Below are 21,366 nucleotides of genomic sequence, written 5' to 3' on the forward strand. Positions count from 1 at the left end.
AACTGGACCAAGTCCGCCAAAATCCATCACTGACGCTGCTTCACATATTATGCTTCAGGACCAAATCTGCTGAAATCCACCACAAGATTAGACCACCACTACTTTAGGTGGATTTTGATGGACATGGTACAGATGTAAGATTTGAGGCTTTGCATGGTGGGGTATCGGTATCGTTTCGGTTTGCGGTAACACCATGTGGTAATAATGGTACAGATGCTTCTACTAAGTACTGGACCAAGTCTGCAAAAATCCATCACTGACGCTGCTTCACATATTATGCCTCAGGACCAAATCTGCTGAAATTCACCACAAGATTAGACCATCACTACATTAGGTGGATTTTGATGGACATGGTACAGATGCTTCTACTAAGTACTGGACCAAGTCCGCCAAAATCCATCACTGACTCTACTTCACATATTATGCTTCAGGACCAAATCCACTGAAATCCACCACAAGACCACCACTACTATAGGTGGATTGTGATGGATTGGTACAGACAGCTTTTCTGCCCAAATCCCACAAAGGGGATGGATTTTGATGGAGTTTGGAAGGTTGGGGTTAAACAAGAAGCCTTTCCCAAGCCTCGCACAATACCCATGTATCACGTAATAGTACACCAGCGAAACAGTGCATGCATGCGATATGTTCCTTTACATAACTGACTTACAGATCCTTGTCATTGATTTGGTGGAACTGCCATCATGTGACATTCGTTATTGCTCCCATTGACGCCGGGGCTCAAAAAGTCCCATTCGCCCATGGTGAATTGGAGTTCAGTTGGGATCATCATTGTCCATGGTGCGGTATTTGTATGCAAATGCATGCTGGTGTGCGTGTTGAGCATTGCGCGTAATGTTCCCAAGAGCCAGTAGCTACAGAGTTGGGTTCAAACATTTCATGAAGGGATGATTGGAAGAGAGAAATACATTTCCCACCAATTTTGTATTGAAATAGAAGTTCATTTTAACTATAAATCAAATGACAAGCATCTAGATGTCCATTATATAAAACAAATATTGAGTGCCTTTTAATTGTGAAATGGGAGGAATATTATCGCTCCGTAAAATCTGGACTTTTCCATTTCACTTGGCTTCGACTTGTGAAATAAAAAAATCTAGATTTTAGCTTGCGATAATATTCCTCTCATTCCTCTCAGAGCCACTCAATGTTTGTACATGTATACTACTGAGCTCTCACAAGTGTTCACAAAAAAATACCATCTGATATTTCAAACCTATTTGAATTAAACTGACCTTCAAGGTAATTCTTTTTACAGCACATATCTTTTACAGATCACATACAAAGATTTCAACAAAAAAATTTGTTGGCTATATCTTGTTTAATTTTTCATGTTCTCTAGCCTTACACTTATATTGTACATGCATCAAGCATTTAAAATAATTTAAAATAATAAAATTATTCTCAATAGCATACGACACACTATGATCCCATCAATCCCTTGTCACTTAAATAGATATACATGTATATTGATATAATACAGTTGAACCCTGAAGAGCAATGTTAACACAACGTCATGCTTATAACAAGCAAGATTTTAGGTCACAAGTCTTGTTTTTCCATGTTTTCCAATACTGTTAATAAAAGGTACCGGTACCTGTTATAACAGGGTCATCTGTAAAGTCCCAAGGACCTTGTTTTAAAGCTATAGTCCATCATTTGTAATTAGTGCATTTTGTTCGTTTGAAGCAACAAAAGTGTTCAAAGTCTAATGAAGGATACTGAACAACTTACTTGATGAAGTTTCAGCTCAGCTTCAGCTTCATATTCCGAGAAAAACAGCATTCTAGGATCTCAATTTAAAATCAAAAGTTGCTAAATCATGTTTTGAATTGTTTTGAATTGCAGCTTTACGTGATGTCGCGCACTGATCCGACGAATTATAGCAACCGGGGGTGCGCGTGCGTCGTGCCAATGCTTGTGCGCGCTGCGCCGAATAACAAAACGAACTACTAATTTAAATTTTCCTACGGTGCTTCTTAAGAAGCACCGTTGGAAATGCCTTCTTTTGTTGATTTCTTCAAAATGAGAGCTTGCCAGAAAGGATAATTTCACAGGGAGTTTAGTCCCTTACTATCTTTCAACCAGTATGTTTTTCAACAATAATTCCGCCAGTTACTTTTTCGGATGGCTGCAAATGATGGACTATAGCTTTAACTCTTTCGCTACGGCAAGCCGCTGACAGCGGCACACACAAAGATTGTACATGTCGTACGGCAAGCCGCTGGCAGCAGCTCGGTGACGTTGCTGTGAATAAACAGGGTATCCCCATGACGTGTGCCTTATCTACATAATTTATATCGTATAACCTCTGACCCTTAGTTTGAGCTGCTCGCCGGGGTCTGCTGCAGGTTATTTTGAGCAGTTCATTTACGGAGAGACATTTAAAGATGGCGGCGCCCACATCAACACACGGTGGAATTTCCAGTGATTTATTACGTCCAAACGTGGAAAAATCGGTAAATTAAATTCTGTAGCGAAAGAGTTAATACAACTTAGGTACCTGTTATAACAAGATCATTTGTAAAATCCCAAGGACCTTGTTTTAAAGTTGTTCGACTGTTTTTGCACTCCAATTTTTTACCTGACAAAACTGATTCTGTAGAACATGTCCAAACAAAGTGCCTTAATGTTTTTGTTAATGCTGTTCTATCACTTGTATGTTAAAAATTAGAAGTTGCATAGTTATAGTAAACAGTTCCAGAATTTTTTTTTGTGGGTGGCTGAATCATTACTAAGTGCACAAACGTGTTGTTCATGCCTTTAGTATGCAGTTGAAACAACAGATATATGCAAACACTCTAAAAATTATATCCTTGATTAGAAAGAGTATTTTTTTTTATTATTCGAGTTTTGTGAGTACATTGATTAAAAATCAATACTTTGAGGGATGAACTTGACTAATCTGAACTGCAAGTTAATATTGTTGTCATTATTGGCATTGTCATCAGATGGAGATATCCATATCTGCTAGTTATTGTCACCATTGTCATTGTCAACAGTTGATAATATCCTTATCTGTTAGTTATTGTCATTATTGTCATTGTCATCATTGTCATCGGCTGATAATATCCTTAACTGCTAGTTATTGTTGTCATTAGTATCATCGTCATCTTCATCATCGTCCGATGGTTGAGTTTGGCTGGCTTCCATGGCCGCTTTCTGCACAATGTCCATCATGGGTACCAGTTTGCCATCATCTGACACCGACATGGGTTGAATGACACCCTCTCTGTTGAGAAAATGCCAATGACGTCAGTAAAACTGACAAACTGTGCATGCTTACAGGAAAAAACGTAAAACTAACTGCCAGATAATTTTGTGCCACTACTACCTTGCGCTATTCCCATAAATCCTTTCCTTACCATGGGCAACTTCTGTAGATGAGGAACTACCCCCCTGCTGGTTACCATAGGCGTTTTTATAGTCGACCAGGAAACCACACACACAACACCCTCAACACAGATTTATTCACTACTTTTCAGAAAGGCGGCATGTTGATATGTTTGGCCGCCCATACATTAACCATATACCAGCTGAAAGAGTGTTTTCGAATCATTCTAATGGTGTCGTTTATTCACAGTGTTACCATTACAAAAATTTAAGAAAAGTCCTTCAGAAGTATCCACACACAATTTGAGGAATGAAGTGCCATTCGGTCATGTGGTGAAATGGCTTGCAGTTTGATAAATGGGACCAGATGAACAAACAGGCATAACATTCTTATATTTGCACATATGGACTTCATTTCTACATCACATAAAAGAGTAACGTTCAAGGAACAATCTTTACACACAACACAGAAGATTTTAATTCCTCCTTGGCAGTGAAAATCTGGGTTGAAAAAAGTAAGTTTTCTACTTGTGGTCATTTTTTTCACGCTCTAGTGATTTCTGCATGACTGAGCAAACAATTTGGTCCTGGGGAGAGCCAAGTCAATAAAACAATGTAGTAATGAAAGGGTTAAATATCTTTCCTGATTTGCACCAAAACCGAATAATACAGAAGTGACTCTAGTCGACCAAAACATATTTTGGTTTCAGACAGTCGCAATTTTCTTTATTAATTTTCCATTGACAAGACACACCATGGAGTTGCTTTACACGACTGCAACAGTCCAGTTGTGTTTATTGAAGTTTTGCATCCACGCGACATTATACCGTGAACGGTGCAAGATCTGCCATTTTGGATGTCTAGCATGCTCGATCGATTGTACAGTACATGTACATTGCATTATGCGTAACGTGCATGTTCTGCGGTACTTGTCACGCGGTCAATATCAAATATTTCTCTCAAAACTCATTGGTCAACCCCCCAAAAATTGAACAGAAAATGAAAGATGATGAAATAAACCTTAACTTGATGTTTCTCAAAAACCTTGGAGAGTTGTGAGTATTTTTCCTGAATTTTTGAAGTGGGGGTATTTATCACAGGGTCTATGGCAGTTTGTTTACGAGTCTGCAACCATAGACGTCCATTTTGTGGCAGGCGTGTGGGTGACCACTGACCTGTGACGTCACGTGAGATTCCTCAACTTACCGAGATTTGCCCTTTGCTTATTACATGATGTTATTAAAGGGAATATACATCATTTGCTTTTGCTGTAAATTTCAGAAATGGATGGAATTGGAGGGTTGGAAATATATAGCAAATATAGTTACACTGACTTTTTTTTAGGTTTTTGGTTCAAGAATGCTATAAAAACAAAGAAAAACAACCATTTTCCTGTAGTCTGGTTCCCTGACTCTATTTAAGGAGAAACAGAGCAATTTACGTACATTGGGGAATTGTAAGGTCAGGGAACCAGTCTAGCTGGCTAGTACCCGTTCATAGGTGTGTAATCGATTGCAAACAAGTGCGATGGTCAATTGGGGCCAGTATTTGACAAAAAGCCACTTTTCTTGAAAATGACAGTATACCAGGTGCCATGATTTTACAGGATGCTTTACACTGTCATTCACTAACAGTCCAGCAAGGTACCGGGGGTATTTCAAAATGATTTGGTAGTTTTATTTTTTGATGTTTGCAAATGTTGTATTTTCCCTTTAAAAGCATTGTACCTGGTGATTCTGTGGATCATGTTGGCCAGTTCAATGGCTGCGACTTCTTTCTGTTCGTCCGTCATGCCTTCCATGGGATTGGGCCGCTCAGATTCCACGCGGCCAGTTACCGGATTCACCCTGAAATTACAATGGCACAAATAACCTCAGATTAAAAAAAAAATAGGATCAAAACCAGTATCTATTGGGGAGTCAGGTTGGCGTAGCGGTACTTTCCCCGCCTTCCACCGCTGTGACCCGGGTTCGAATCCCGCCTGGGCCAATATGTGGATTGGGTTTTCAGTCCCTGCCTGATTCTGTGGGTTTTCCCCAGAATATTCTTCTGGGCTTTTCCTCCCACCTCTAAAACTGTAACTTCTTCTCATTGTCTTCTCTCCACAGGTTTCTTCAGGCTTGCGAGCTACAGTGCCTAGGGCGCTTTTGAGGAATCCTTGGTTTCATTACCAGAAATGATTAATAATAATAATAAAAGATCCTAAATTGGGTGCATTGATGTTGTGGGTAACAGTAGCTGGACAATTTGGGGCTCAATACTGTGTATGAGAGTCCCAAAACTTAAGGTATTGAAAACATACAACACAAGAAAATAGACTGGCACCTGAAACAACCAGTCCAACACCCTTTTAGTATCGCATCAGTCGACTGTGTCAAAAGAATCATCTGGTACCGGTCTCTATTTCTACATATCTCTCCATAGTCTGCCACCAGACTACTGAAGAGGTCAGTCTTTTCAAACAGTTGGACTTGTAGCAGTCTAGTCTTAGGCTTCAAATTGAAATCACTTGGCTTCAATCTCAGGTGCAAAATATTGAAGAAAAAATGAAGTGAGTCTTCAAACTTGGTTGGTGAAATACTGAGGACCTTGCCTTTGCCTCATGAAAATTTTGGAGAATTTCGTCAGCTGAAGAGTGATTTAAAGTTTGCGTGATATTGTTTTTGCGTGATTTTCAGCACTCAAGGTCCCAGTCTGGGCTAACAGTAGAACTGAGGCCCATAGCACAGAAATCTGCAAAGCACACGAGTTGAACAACAAAAAAGGCAAGCCTTTGACTTGTGAGGACTCGTGTGTGCTTGTGATGGACTTGTGAGTTGTTAGAGACATGTAATGACTTGTGATGACTTGTGATGAGTTGTTGGAGACTTGTAATGACTTGTGATTGACTTGTGATGACTTGTGAGGATCTGTGAGGGCTTGTGAGGGCTTGAGATCAACATGAGGACTTGTGAGTTGTTAAAGACATGTAATGACTTGTGATGACTTGTGATGAGTTGTTATAGACTTGTAATGACTTGTGATTAACTGGTGAGGATTTGTGATCGACTTGTGAGGACTTGTGAGTTGTTACAGACATGTAATGACTTGTGATGAGTCGTTATAGACTTGTAATGACTTGTGATTGACTTGTGAGGACTTGTGATGCTTGTAAGGACTTGTGATGCTTGTAAGGACTTGTGATGAGTCGTTATAGACTTGTAATGATTTGTGATTGACTTGTGATGCTTGTAAGGACTTGTGATGCTTGTAAGGACTTGTGATGAGTCGTTATAGACTTGTAATGACTTGTGATTGACTTGTGAGGACTTGTGATGCTTGTAAGGACTTGTGATGCTTGTAAGGACTTGTGATCACATATGATAACATAACTACAGCTCTGCTCTCTGTCGTGTGCTTTGAAAAGCCAAATTAAACAATGTTTTTCTATGGTAAACTTACTCATTCCTAACGTCTTTATATTCCTCCGTGTCGCTGTCGTCTTCATCCGAGCTGTAGTCCCTGTTGCCATGACCACCGGCTAGGAGACCACGCCTTGCTAGCATCCCTGCTGCATTGCCATAGCCCGTGTATTTGATCAATCGGTTCACTACAACAAGAAACAGACATTTTGTGGAATACGGAGGTAATAAGGGCAGCTTTGGAAATTGAAAATGTGGCCGGATCCCACAAAATGAGTATTAAGGTCAAATTTTCACTGATTAGTTGTTCACATGGAGTATAAAAAAGTGCATAAGTTGCTCTTCCTGTTAACCCTCCCTTTGCTTAAGAGGTCACCAATGGTCAACATTTTCTTCCTCACCTCCTGGCCTACTGTGTACAAACCAATGGGACTCGGACCAATATTGACCCAAGTAATAAGCAGGCTGACAATGCATGTTACCATTGGAGGGTTAATATATCACTCTATTTCACGTCTAAATATATTTAGATATGATGTGGGTGAAGAGACTGGTTGCTACTACACTGTTGTACAAAAATGTCTGAAGTTCAAACTATTAAAAAAAAGGTCTTTATCTTTTCTCAAAATACAGGTATAGATTGAAAAAGAATGAAATATTTGAATTATAGTAACTTGTGAACTCAGGTCAACAACCTGGGATTCATGTTAGTTTGTTCCCTCACATAACACAGGGTGAATAAAAAAAAAAAAACCAAATGTCGGGACCATTGTCTTAGTGAAGTTCTGCATGTAGCACTTTCAAAATCTAGGATATGGAAGCCCGATTCATAAGCTTTCTTTCAGGACAAGAATCATTCAAATCACTCATGTACTTTTCAAGTTACGGAATTTTAAATACAACCACCTTTTTAAAGTTCTGTCCACTGATCACAAAACTGGTACGTGTTCATTCAGCAAAACGAAAACAAATCACAAGCGGATGTGTGTGAATTGTTTTTGTTTTGTTGAAAGAACGCACACCTTTTTTTGTGATCCGTTGACAGAACTTTAACAGGGTGGTGGTGTTTTAAATTCCGTTACTTGAAAGTAACATTAGTGATGTGAATGATTCTTGTCCTGAAAGAAAGATTATGAATTGGGCTTTCATATCCTAGATTTTGAAAGTGCTACATGCAGAACTTCACTAAAACAATGGTCCTGACATTTGGGTTTCGTTTTTTTTACTCACCGTGTATGGCCTACTGTGATCAGCACTCACCTGATTCTTTGCAGAGGATGAACAGCAAGTCAGCAACGACTTCCTTGATATCCGTGGAGTGGTTGGTCATGAGACGTACCAGCTTATTGCGCAGGCTTATACCTTCCTCAGGGAGATGGCATGCCTGGTCCTTATTGAGAGGAGGTAGAACCTGTAATGCAGCAAATGCAAGACTACAGTGTAATGGTGAAGCACTAGACTAGTAAATAAGTGGTTACTAGTCCAAGTCTGTATGGATTTGAATTTTAAAAAAATGTCAGTAACCACGTTTTGGTGAATGGTAACCACAATTCTTATTCAGAGAAAAATGGGCTCCCTCAACAGTAAGAAAGGGAGAGTTGGGGAGACCACTAGGAGATTCATTCGAACGCATTGCCGCACCACGCCTGACACTCACATGAAGTTGCTGTGGAATTATGCACTTTCGAATTAAAATTAGTCGTGCGCAGTTGGTGCTACATGTATATTCGCGCGTAAACCAGTATGGGCATGTGGTGCATCCCGTCCACTTGGCTCTCGAAAGTGGTAAATAAAATGTCCTCTCTTGTTTGTGCATGGAGTCAATGGAACCTCCAGCTGAAGTAGAACCTGTTATGCATGGCATGCAAGGAGCATGGTTGAGTGATGCCGCACTATGACCATAATCCTGTGGTAGCAGGTTCAAATCCAACTGCGATCAATGTAAGATTTAAAGGCTTCATAATTTCTTTTAATGACTTTTTTCTAGTATTTTTCTTTCAATGTTTTAGACTTTTTTTACAGATATTTTGCTTTTCTTTTAATGAATTTTCTCTAGATTTTCTTCTTTTTTTTGACATGTAGATATTTTGTAGATGTACACGTACAGTTTTGGACATGTACAGTTTTCGTAGCATAATTATAATCTGTTTTATGTATAGGTCTAATAGGTCTTCTATTTAAAAAAAAAATAAACCAGTCAAATTCACGTAAATTGAAAGTAACTAGTTTAGTGTAAAACCCATGTTGTAGAATATCATTGGTGAGACACTGTGACAGCCAACTGCATGGTTTAAGGTTCAAGTCCATTTTATTGAAATGAAGGAAACATGCAACCTTAATGTTTATGTTTTACTAGATGAAAGAGTGACTACAAACCGTCTCCTTGAGATATCTGCGTATACGTCTGTCCGTCCTGCTCAGCACACAGAGGGCGCTAAGCACAGGGTTCAGCTGCTCAACTACGTGCAGCTTCTTTGCAGCTGCAGCCTTTATACAAAACAACACAAGGTGAGTACAATTTTATTTCAAAAAGTACATAGGGCATAAAAGAGATCAATGTTAACAGCAGGAAATAACATTGGTTTCACATGGACAAAGCTAATTCCAAATCCTTAAACAAACAAAAACAGGCATAAATCTGGGAAGTAACAGAAAAGAGGAAATGCCAAGCTTTCCAAGATTTTCTGATTTTTTTCAATTTTAAATGGCATACAACACAAGTACAAAAAACGAGGAAATCAGCCGATCCGAGGAAAAGTTGCTTGCCTGAAGTACTTTGTGTCTTGAAACTGAGAGCTGACCACCCAAGAACCGAATGCAGTGGAACCAATCACCAAATTTGGAACCTACAACTCAATACAATTCAACCTTGGAACCCAAAATCTTGGAACTTGGAAAAAAAAATGTTAGAACCTGCAACCCAAAACTTAAAACCTGGAACCTAAAATCTTGGAACCTGGAAACCAAATAATTGAACCTAGAACCCCATATCCTGGAACCTGTTATCCTATATCCAACACCATTTATTTTGGAAATGCCCAACAGTAAAACCAAAATTTTCTGGAAGCTGGAACCTTTGAACAAGGCCCACAGCCAGTGCCATTCCCTTTGAAATCTGAAGTCAGAAGCTGGAACCTTTTATTGTTCTAGGAACCTAAACCTTTTATTGGAACCTTTTAAACAGGCTTATTCTCACCCGATCCACCCTCATCTCCAGGAACTTGAGAATGCTAACGATGGCGTCCATGCTGTGCCCGTCGTAGAGCAAGTCACCCCCTGCCGCTCCCCCGCTGGGTTCAGGGGTCAACTCTTGTATGCAGGTCAACGGAAGGGCACAGGTCATCAAGTTGATGGTTTGACTGCAGATAATAAAAAACTATTAGATGCAACTATTTCACTCTTTCCGACTTATATTCCGACAATAAATTCATCGTCTTTGTCATTCAGTTTATTTCTTTATGCGTGTACTATTGCTTTAAGCATGCCATTTTTTCTCCATTGCCATTTTCTTTAACGCCATTTTTGCATTTTTTGTTGTTGTCTATTATGGCCCTAACTTGCTTCCATATTAAATTAAATTAAATTAAATTAATTTTGTTAATGCTTCTTTCCAATAATTCACTCATTGTCCCTGTCATTTACATTCTCGTATTGTCTATGTTTATACGGAGTCCCTTTTTTTGGTTATTATTTACCTTGTTAATTGTGTTATTGTTGTTGTTGTTCAGGGGACTCGCACTCGACAAGCTTGCTTTTTGTGGGTCCCCGGTATTAATACTAGTACATTATTTTTTATCTTATTTGTTTTAACATACCTAATTTATTTTGAAGAATTATATTTATATTTTTGCATTGTACCATGAGGTTGAATAAAGTAAAGTAATATATCAGCTAAGCTTGTTGAAGACAAGGATTATGGGCTCAATGCAGAAGTACCCTCTCAACGCTAAGAAAGGGAGAGTTGGGGGAGACCACTGGGAGAGACATTCAAACGCATTGCCGACGACACCCGACGCTGTGGGTTTGTGCACATTCAGGATAAAATAAGTCACGCGTTCTTCCCGCTATACGCATACTTCACGCTATACGCGCGTGAACCAGTACGCGGTGTGTCCCATCCACTGAGCTCTTTAAGAGTGGTCAAAACGTGAGCCATATACAAAACAATTTAACATTGATATGGCCAATCCATTATGCCCCACCCACTGCTAAGCAAAAAAAACCAGGTTACCAGCCTAAGTGTCACTCAATGTGCAGTGCCTCTTGGTTACCAGTGATTTTTTTGGTTAGCACATACATCTACTAAGCATGTTCACTTAATATGTACCTATGGCACTCTTCTGTCTTTGCAGGTGTTGTGGAGTCGCTCAGCAGCATGCACCGGCAGGCTATGCCAAGACGCCGCAGGACATCAGGCTCCAACTCCTGCAAGTGAACAACACAAACAGGAAAAAGAAAAAAAACCAAGAAATAATAAACACCTCATTATTTAAGTAAGAGGCATTTTTTTAATAAGTCTTTGGCAGCATTTGGTAGCGTCGTTGGTTAGGCCAAAAACAAAAAAACTTCTGCTTTCGATTATATGGCATTTGAAAATAGGGTAGGTAGGTAGGGAATTTTGGGGGGTTTTTTTTGCCCTTTTTTTTCTGTATGATCACATGGAGGTGTCTGCATGTAGTCAAGGGAAAAAGGTAGTAACGGATGGTTTTCGTTTTTTTCCCCCTCATTTTTCCCTGAAAGAAATTAGGGTCCGGGCTGTCCAAATAGGGAAGGTAGGGTAACTGGAAGCAGAAGTAGGTTTTGTGTTGCCTTATTAATTCAAAAATTAAATTGTGTGTTTGGAAACACTAATAACTATTGTTTATTTTGCAATGTTGGCCTTCCGTAGTTTGCCATCTCGAGGTTGGCAAAGACAGGTGTACAGGCAGGGTACAAAATCTTACTTTCTCCAGCTCCTTGGCCTTGGTGTGTATGACGGTGTTGAACAAGGCTTTAAAGACTTCGCACGCCAGATCAGCCTGCACTGCGGTCATCTTCACTGATTCCACAACAGTGTCCCCCACCCTGTCTGTCACTGTGTGTGTTGCGGTATCTACCACCGCGTCTGTCACTGAATCCACAACACTATTTGTCACAGTGTCCACCACTGTGTCTGTCGCCGCATCTGCCACCGTCTCTTTGGCTGGTTCTGACACCACGTCCGTTGTCGTATTTGGCACTGCATCTGTCACAGGTTCTGTCGCAGGTTCTGTCACCGTGTCCGTCACAGTCTCTCCACCCCCCACTGCTGCTTCTCCGGCTGTGGATTTTGAGGCGGAGTCAGTAATGCCAATTGTGTCTTCCGTCGGTGATTGTGAAAGAGTTGCTGGTGGTGCTGTTGACTGCGGAGGGAAACCTAGCACTTCGGTCTCAAGAACTTGGGTAAGTAACTCGATCCCGTTGTATTCCTTTCTCACAAATGACCTAAACAATAAGAAGAGTTTTCAACAGATATAAGTCTTTTTCCCACAACGGAATTCCGTAAATTCGGACGGATGCCAGACACCTTAATGAGCTGCTGTTGGAAAAGTGAATGTGATAGATCACTAATATGTGACATCTATTGAGTAGAAAACCATTACAGACCACACTAAGGTACCACCATCTTAATGACCTTGTACATCATGTGGTCAGACTTACACAGAGAAATGGATTTTACGTAATTTCCTACAAAAAAACCCCAAAATACATAATAGAATTCAGCACAGTGCAGTAACATGGAGGAAATGCTCTGTATTGTCAAACAAGGCCATTATCAGTAAGGCCAAAAAAAAAAGTCTCCGGTTTCTGGTATGCGCGCGCGTCGCCGTAGCCATGCGCGTCGGCAAAATGAAAAAGTTTTTTTTTCAAATACAAGATGATGTCTCAAAACCGCCAAACTCACTGGTTTGACTGGAATCCTGCTGCTGCACAATTTTAACGTGTTTTTAGATGGGGTTATGATCGAGAATAAGCTTTATGTGGCCTCTCTGGACTCCCATATATTTGCACGTTTAGTCGGGCACCATTTGCAGTCATCAGCGGACATTTGAAGCCAAAATAAAAAAAAAAAAAAAACAGGTAAAAAAAAAAAAAAGCCGCGTCGCCGCACAACTTTTGGGGCAAGCTCCATACCAGAAACCGGAGACTTTTTTTTTTGGCCTAATACTATCTGGGCTCTAAACGCATATATCCATCAACATATTGAAAACCTGTTAAATTTTGAATTTAAGCTGCTTTCTTGCAGGCATGTTTAATTGTTTCGCCCATACATGTCCTTACCTGGTTTTAGGGCACAGTGCTGTCATTAGGAACAGCAACCTCATGTCAAAGAACTGAAACAAATAAATTGAATTAAAAATTTACGATTAATTAAATATATGGATGCATGCAGCAGGGAATTTGTGTGTGTGAAAATGTTATTGTAAATACTGGACCAAAGAGGGCGCTGTTTCTACGGCAACTAGACAATTGGATGCTGAGGATGTTGTATACAGGTGTAACGTTGCCATTTAGGGAATAAAAGTAATGAATCCAAGGTCACTGATGCAAGTTTACATACTGCTATAGCTCAAAAATTACATTTTAGAATTGGATTTGTTAGATTTAAAATAATGAAATATATAGTGTATAAAAGCACGTATCCACCATTACTGGTGCATTGGGCACTACAGTTGTACCTCATTTATTACATTGTTTGTTTCATTGGGCCAATGAAACATTTCAAACACAATCTCAGCTCCCTAGCTCGATGCTGCCATTTCGGAGCAAAGCAGCTAAAATCAACAGCAAACCATCTCTGACCTCACAGGTACCCATTTACTCCTGGGAGGACAGACGCAATGAGTAACAAAGCATTTTTCCTAGGGCACACTCACTTAACCCCAGGCTGGACTCGAACCTACGCTCTGCAGAATTACTGGTACCTGAAGGCCATGAGATCAATGCTCCAGACCAAGGGCCCATGACACTCCACCAAGAAAAGTTAAATACTGCCTCAATGAACAGCATTTGTCTAGTGCTTGTACCCAGTTTATGGTGTCATTGCTACAAAATAGGGGCCGTTTTGTTTTTACTTCTTTTCAAGTTTTTCTTAAAATGTTTCTTAGATAAAAGAGAGAGGCGGTTCACAGAAGAATAAAACTTTCAGAAATACATCCTCACCTTAATGTCAGTTGATATCTGTGGTTCGCTACTCGGATACAATCTGACTCGGTTCATTAAATATTTGACACACTTGCTGTCTCTACATTAGGAAGAAAAGAAAGGACAAGGCAAGCCCAGTAAAGCGAAACCCAGAGTACACAAAGTTATATTCAGTTGATTCAGAGTGGCTATTACTGGGAAGTCTTAACATGCATCTGTGTACAATGGGCCGGATTTAGCCCATTCATTGCTTTTACAGGGTAATCCTATAGGATAGCACTGCCCGGTTCTCTACACTTGTCTAATAAGTCTTTAGTCACAAGTGGCAGGCAGTCAGCTAGTCAGTCAGACAGGTACAAAAGGACACTAGTTAGCCTTCTGAGACCAGCAAAAATTAAGGAAAAAAGTCACAATTGGAATAAACCTAGAGTCGGTGCACCAAAACAATGCATTGCAAATATACAGTCACATGAGTTTCTTTAACCCTAACTCCCTAGGCCTTTTTGCTAGGATGTAGCCTCCATTATTTCTTGAATATGGTCCATATGGTCCATGGAGAGGTGACCACTGCCTGAATCCTGCAAAATCCTTGGGCTATGACTGTCAATAGGCTGAGGCAGAGGCAGTGACATCCTGGAGCAGTGCGGAGGATGTCAAGTATAATCAAGGACTAAATTTATGCACGGCTGAGCATAAACAACACAAGGTCCGGCCCAAGATCTTGACAGGGCGTACTCCGAAATCAGCAACGCACTTTGGCCATGTAACCTCAATCCTGCAAATTCCTCCAATTTGCAAAAAGGATTTTGGAGGATTCAGGGCGGTTAGGGTTAATATGTTAATTAATGGGAGACTTTTGAGACGGTGGCAGCAAACACACAGGTCCCTTTTCCATTGTTTGCGTCATATTGAGCATGTAAGCTTAACCTGAAAAGATCTGCTACATGGTACCCTATGGAGACATGTGCACAATAGGGAACAAAAGATAGTATACATTTCCACAGGGCAATTTCTTAGGTGAATACGTCTCCACAAGGTTATCACGAAATAGACCACCAACATCTCAAAAGTCTCCCATTATACAAACTGCAATCATAGCTTACATTGTACTCCCATTTTCATTTATAATCATTTACTTTCACAACTTTTGAAAACTTAAAAACAGCCCTTCAAAGTTAGTTATTTTACACATCCAAAAATGGAAGACATTATCAAATTTGAGATGTAAAGAGCAGTGTCAGAATTCAATACTGTTATTGGCTCTGAGTGTAAACTTGTGAGGGCGCTCTTGACATTCACTACAGGCTAGCGTAGCATAAAACTTACTGGCACATGGTTTGGACTTGGCTGCTGTTGTAGACTAGATTGCACAGACACTTCTCGGCCTCAATGATAACTTCAGTGACAAAAAAAATATGCACAAAGAAAGAAAAATCACTTCACATCAGTTTCAAAGTCTTGTGTAAGTATTTCTCATTAAAAAAAAATACATGTACATGTATGTACCATTCCATAATAAAGAATCTTGTGCATATCTTGGCTTTATCTTTTGAATATGACAAACTAACTGTGTTTTTCCTCTTTTTGCACAGGTCTTGTGAAAGTACTGGTCGTGTGAAAGTACATGTACTGTGAAGTACTGTGGCCTCGTGGTTAAGGGCAGTGGTAATAATAATGGCGCTTTGATCTTAAAGGTCATTTTCAGTCGCTACGTCACAACCTTACGCCACCTAAAATGATTGCGCAAGTTACGCCATAATTTATGGCGCATGTCCCGGACTTACGCACTATCCGACTTTCGTGAAATGTGTCATAAGTGAAATGTTGCACAGCGTAAAATGTTGCGCAACTTACGCCATAAATTGTGGCGCAAGCAGAGTTGCGCCATTGCGTAAGGTTTCGTGAAATCGCCTGCAGGCTGCATCCAAACTTGGCTACGGCTAGCAATATGTGCTACATGTGTTCATGTGTGTACATATAACCCCCCGAGGACCGACACACAAAGGGAGAACAACAGATCCTTCAGTCCTTTTCAGGTCTTTTGTTGAAAATAATCCACTGTAGTAAGTTTGTGTGCTTAGTCTATGAGAGAGTGTTATAAAACAGGGACAAAGGGAAACACAAAGCATTGTCCTCGAGAGTATAGTAAAACGAGAGTGTGTGTACCTTGGTCACTGCGTTTGGTGGGTTTTTCTTCGAGTCCCGCTAGCTTCATCAGCAGGAGGATGCCGTCCTTCTGAGCCAACTGATACAGGTGGTGCTTTTCCCTGCTTAAGATCCGCAAGGCCTCCAGACACAGACAGTAACACTCTGTGTTGTACTTGGCCTCCAAGGACCTCAAAACGTCACCGATAAACTTCTGATTTTATCAAATTAATCGCATAGGGGAAACGGATTAGGTACTTACTAATAACCCTCACCCTCCTCAATCCTCTAAAAATCAACCAGTAGGGCTGTGGATTACATTTTTGAATAATTTAGTAGGCCTATTTGGTTACTCCAACTTGGACTTGATCGAATATTCAAATATCAGTTTTGAAATGTGTATGCGTGCACTTGTTGAAATTGACAAAAAGCTTATTAACTCTAACAGAACTCAACCCATCAAACCCCAATGGCATGTTTTGTTGGAATCTGTCTGGATGGGTACAGTACCCCTAAACTGACAGTCTTTTACATTGGGTTGGCACACCTCCAGAATCAAAGTCAGAAATATGTGTGTGCAGTTTCCCATATGGTGTTGGAATTCGCCAGGATGGGTATGGTTCCTAGTAAATCATGCTAGGGAGTTAGGGTTAAAATAATATAAAGAACAGGTAGCTCAATGGCTGATATTTGACTGATTTTAAAGGGAATGTACATCATTGGCTTTTGCTGTAATTTACAGAAATGAACTATTTGAGGGGTAAGTATAATAAATCAAATATTGTTACACTGACAAGTTTGAAGTTTTGTGTTCGAAAATGCTGGAAAAACCAGGAAAAACAAAAATGTTCAAGTAGTCTGGTTCCCTGACTCCACCTAAGATAAAATGCATCAATTTATAGATGCCGGAAAATTGTAAGGTAAGGAAACCAATCTAGCTGGTCTGCACCCGTTCATGAACATGGAACCAATAGTAAACAAAATTTGGACTGAAAAAAGGGGAAATTTGGAGCAGAAGTTGAAAAATAGTTAGGTTTTTCCAACGGTGGTCGGCCGACCACTGTTGGAAATTTATACAAAATACCACTTTTCTTGGAAATGACTTCACACCAGGTGCCATAATTTTACAGGATGCTTCAGACTTTCATTTACCAACATCCTAGTAAGCTTTTTCGTAAAAATTTGGTAGTTTTGTTTTCCAATGTTTGCAAATGTTGTATATTCCCTTTAAGGAAGAAGTGTGCATGAATTTTCCTCATGGAAGCTCTGAAATCATGTGAGAAAGTGGCGCTCAACAAAAGTGTTGAATTTGCCAAACAATAAAACAAAGCTTACTTGTGTATAAACAATAAAAACTTTGTTTCACTTGAACGCTGAAGCACTAAGAATGAGCCATTCTTTTGCTACACAAGATTTTCGGCGGTTAAGGAAGAAATAATGTGAAGGTAAAAACCTGAAATTACAATAAATTAGAAACAAAGTTCTGTCACTTGAGGGGTTTACAGGGAAATACTGTATGCGAATCTTCACAGATTGATTGGTTTGGATTTTGTTTTTATTAGCGATCACTAAAAATAAATCATTTCTAAATGAAAGTGAAAGTGAAAGTCACAGTAGCTTTTATTTTCTGAAAAAGAAACAAGTACTTGTGCTTGTACAATGATTTGCTTAAAATGGACTGACGTCTGTGAAAGTTGGTGTGTGTGTCAATACCAACTTTCACAATTCCAATGACGCAAACAAATTATGCTTTCTAAACAAGCTTCATGTTTGAGACAAAAGAACACCGTATATTAAAGGTTGTTTGAAACTTGTTTTTGACAAAACCACAAACCTTTTTGGTTTCAGATCCCAGCTCCGGGAATGAAAACGTCTGTGCATTCTGAAAATGAAAGATTAATTTTGAAAGGAAATCGAGGGTGGTAGAGATAAGAGGAGTGTGAGATGGGATATGGAGAGAAAGGAAATATACTAAAAATGATAAATACAAATTCTAAATAGAAAAATACACCACACTGCAAAATGTGCTCTATTTTTCCAGCATCTATGACAAACCACGCAACAATTGGGGTTACTAATTTAATATTGACACCATATATGCACACCACAGTACACCAACACGCCCTAGATCCGTTTCCATTAAAGTAATAAAAAACGATGATATAATTCTGTTTACAACTTCAGCAAAAAAAGAAATTCTCATGATTTTTGAGAACTGCAAAGTGCACTGTGTGTACTATACAAATAATAATAATAATAATATAGCATTTATAACTCCCTTTTCCAAATGTAACAAAGCACACCGACGACATGTTTGATAGTCAGAATAACCATCCATCAAATTTCCTTTATTTTTGCTCAATTTTCCTTGATATCAAGGTAATTCAACTGAATGTGCTTCAACATATCCGACGGCTAGTCAGAGTATCACCCGTTATCCAAGGAGCCAAGTCTCCTGTATAACGTCTGATACATTTATATCTAAGCATGCGTGACGTCATTTCATTCCGAAATCAGGACTAAGATTGTGATTGGTCAATTCCATGCTGCGTTATTGTAATATACAACAACCTGTACAAAAATGCTACTCATTGTGGGCATGATGCTTACATACGCGGGGAGCTTGAACTACGCACGTATAGAAGGCACCTGCTGATTGGTCAGTTTCTCGAGGTCATACGCAGTCTAGTTGCATAATTGATCGCCCAATCTGTTGGTCGGCTTCCCCGGGATCAGGGTCTATGAGCTCTGTGCGCTAACAAAGAGGGCGCCCTTTTACCTAGCAACGACGTCCCGTGGGCGGGACATTTCGCTGGTTGACGCGCACCATTCCTTGTGTGTGACGCGCGTACACCAGGGATATGGATTTGTTCTATGTACACGCAGTGGCCGCGCTTATGCAGCAAATGAATTGCAGTCAGGCAAGATGGCATCGGTCGGTCACTTCCTTTGCCGGTGAGGGGGTACTTGTGAACGGAGCGGATTACATAGACTATCCGACGGCATGCAAGGACCTAAACAAGACAAGGAAAGCCTCGTGAAGCTGGTCCAAGAGTACACAAAATTCTATTCAATTGATACAGAATGGCTATTCACTGGAAATCTTTATGTGCATCCGGTCTACATACGTAAAGGGCCACGTACGCAGCCCATTTTTGGCATTACGGGGTATACGATAGCACTGCCCGGCTCACAAGTAACGGTCAGTCAGTCAGATATGTTACACCCCAACTGTGCCACTGCGCTAACTATGGCTAATTAATCCACAGTTGGGTAGTCCTAACTATTGTTTGACCATAAAGTTGGGCATGTATTTACAATAGCCAAACTATAGTTGGGAGTACCCAAGTATGTATTCACGCTCGCACGGCACCGGCGTGAAGTCAAACTGGATGATGATGCCTAGCGGCGATATCCAGTCAACTTTCTGAGATTCTGAGATTCTGAGATTCTGAGATTCTGAGATGTATGAGCCATAGTTGCCACAGTTGGGGTGTAACAGATACACGTAGACCTAAGAGGACACTAAGCTGGCTTATGGGACCAGCAAAGTATATGAAACGCACCTCTTTGTTGAACTCTTGTAACTTGTTGCAGATGTCTGCCTCGCTGCCGGCCTCAAATGCCGGTATCATCGAGGTGACTAGAGCCTCCATTATGCTGAACTGAATTGCGGTGGCGGTTGGCTACTGATGAGGGGCAATCACGCAAAGCTGAACAATTGACTTTACTTCTGGCACACTCCAGAATTTAGAACAGCGAAACCGAGGAGTTTACCTGAAATAAGAAGCACATGTACATGTTATTGTATCCATTAGCAGTTGTACAATGTATGGTGTGTAAAGCATTGTAATATTATTACACAGTAGGTATTTACTCCTTCACGAATCCACAAAACCATAGAGTTGACATATCTTGACATCATTTGGAATAACGTTATTTAGGTTTTAATTTAGTGGATAGCGGCGGTATCTGTGGATCATCGGGTCATGGGTTCAATTCCTCGTGGGGACCAAATGTTCTTTTAATGTCCTCCCCAAAAAGTCATGTTCAACCTCTCGTCGATGAAATGAAATTTCACAGTTTTTTTTGCAATTTATGGCTTTGGAGTTGGAGGATTTTTTTTAAGGCAAATATATAATAGTCTGAGAAGCAATTCCTAACGACTGATGTGTGATGCATGATGAGTGTGCACTATTTATAATGCTGCCGATCCTGTAGCCTTGTAAACTGGTACTGGTTCAGTCATATCAGTATACCACTACCTTTAGTTTTTGCAATCAGCAAAATGTGTGATTTGCTGTTTATTGACTAGCTTAACCCTAACTCCCTAGGCATTTTTGCTAGGATGTAGCCTCAATCCTGCAAAATCCTCCAATTGGCCTCATGGAAAAATAGCATATAGCCTCAATCCTGCAAATTCCTCCGCTATTTCTTGAATATGGTTCATGGAGGGATGACCACTGCCTGAATCCTGCAAAATCCTCCGGCTATGACTGTCAATATGTTGAGGCAGAGGCAGTGACATCCTGGAGCAGTGCGGAGGTTGTCAAGTATAATCAAGGACTAAATTTATGCACGGCTGAGCATAAACAACACAAGGTCTGGCCCAAGACCTTGACACAGTGCGTACTCCGAAATCAGCAACGCACTTTTGCAAAGTAACCTCAATCCTGCAAATTCCTCCAATTTGCAAAAAGGATTTTGGAGGATTCAGGGCGGTTAGGGATAATGTTCAACAATCGCACATGTTTTACAATGAAACGTAATAACAATGGGATTTTCATTTGTCAGTATTAGCATAGAGCAAGGGTCCATGCTCTATGGTATTACCATAGAGCAAGGTATTAGTATTACATTGTGTGTAATCATAGAGCTAGTATAGCAGTAGTTCTTTGATACAAGTTTCATGTGGGTATCTGTCGTCATTAACTTGTTTTAGAACGTGTACGCTTCAGCCGTCTCCACCTTGCATGTGTTCAAAGCTATATATTGTCATACGGCGCGGATCGGAGCACGTATTATTACACGAAACAGTCGTTGATAAAGCGCGACTTGTTTTTCCTCGATCAAGCAACGACGGTGGCGTCACGTCAGACGCCCTCATTCGGCAAGTCGGTGCAAGGATTGAGCTTCACGGCGAACACATTGAGCTGTAAGTTTTCTGACTATTTTGCTGTTTTTCTTCAAAATTTTCGCTGTTTGGGAACAATGTGGTCTGATGAAATGTCATGAATGTGTAAATCAATCCAGGGTAACTGTCTCTCTCATTTGTATCCTCTTTACCGGTTTTTTGGGGGGT

At 40.2% G+C, this 21,366-nt stretch overlaps 1 protein-coding gene across 1 annotated transcript; it reads right to left on the reverse strand.

Moving 5' to 3' along the window:
- Window positions 1–2,390: 2,390 nt before the first annotated feature.
- LOC119719067 (synembryn-A-like) lies at window positions 2,391–19,850 on the reverse strand. The gene is made up of 14 exons (XM_038188410.1): window positions 19,631–19,850; window positions 17,899–17,946; window positions 16,086–16,278; window positions 15,246–15,315; window positions 13,938–14,019; window positions 13,056–13,108; window positions 11,699–12,218; window positions 11,083–11,180; window positions 9,952–10,114; window positions 9,132–9,242; window positions 8,016–8,166; window positions 6,796–6,943; window positions 5,082–5,201; window positions 2,391–3,253 (listed from the first exon to the last, which is right to left on the reverse strand). The coding sequence occupies exons 1-14, from the start codon at window positions 19,718–19,720 to the stop codon at window positions 3,103–3,105; spliced, it is 1,998 nt and encodes a 665-aa protein (XP_038044338.1). The 5' UTR covers window positions 19,721–19,850; the 3' UTR covers window positions 2,391–3,102.
- Between the last annotated feature and the right edge of the window lie 1,516 nt (window positions 19,851–21,366).

Source organism: Patiria miniata, unplaced genomic scaffold (genome assembly GCF_015706575.1).
Source record: "Patiria miniata isolate m_02_andy unplaced genomic scaffold, ASM1570657v1 HiC_scaffold_1, whole genome shotgun sequence".
NCBI classification, from domain to species: domain Eukaryota; kingdom Metazoa; phylum Echinodermata; class Asteroidea; order Valvatida; family Asterinidae; genus Patiria; species Patiria miniata.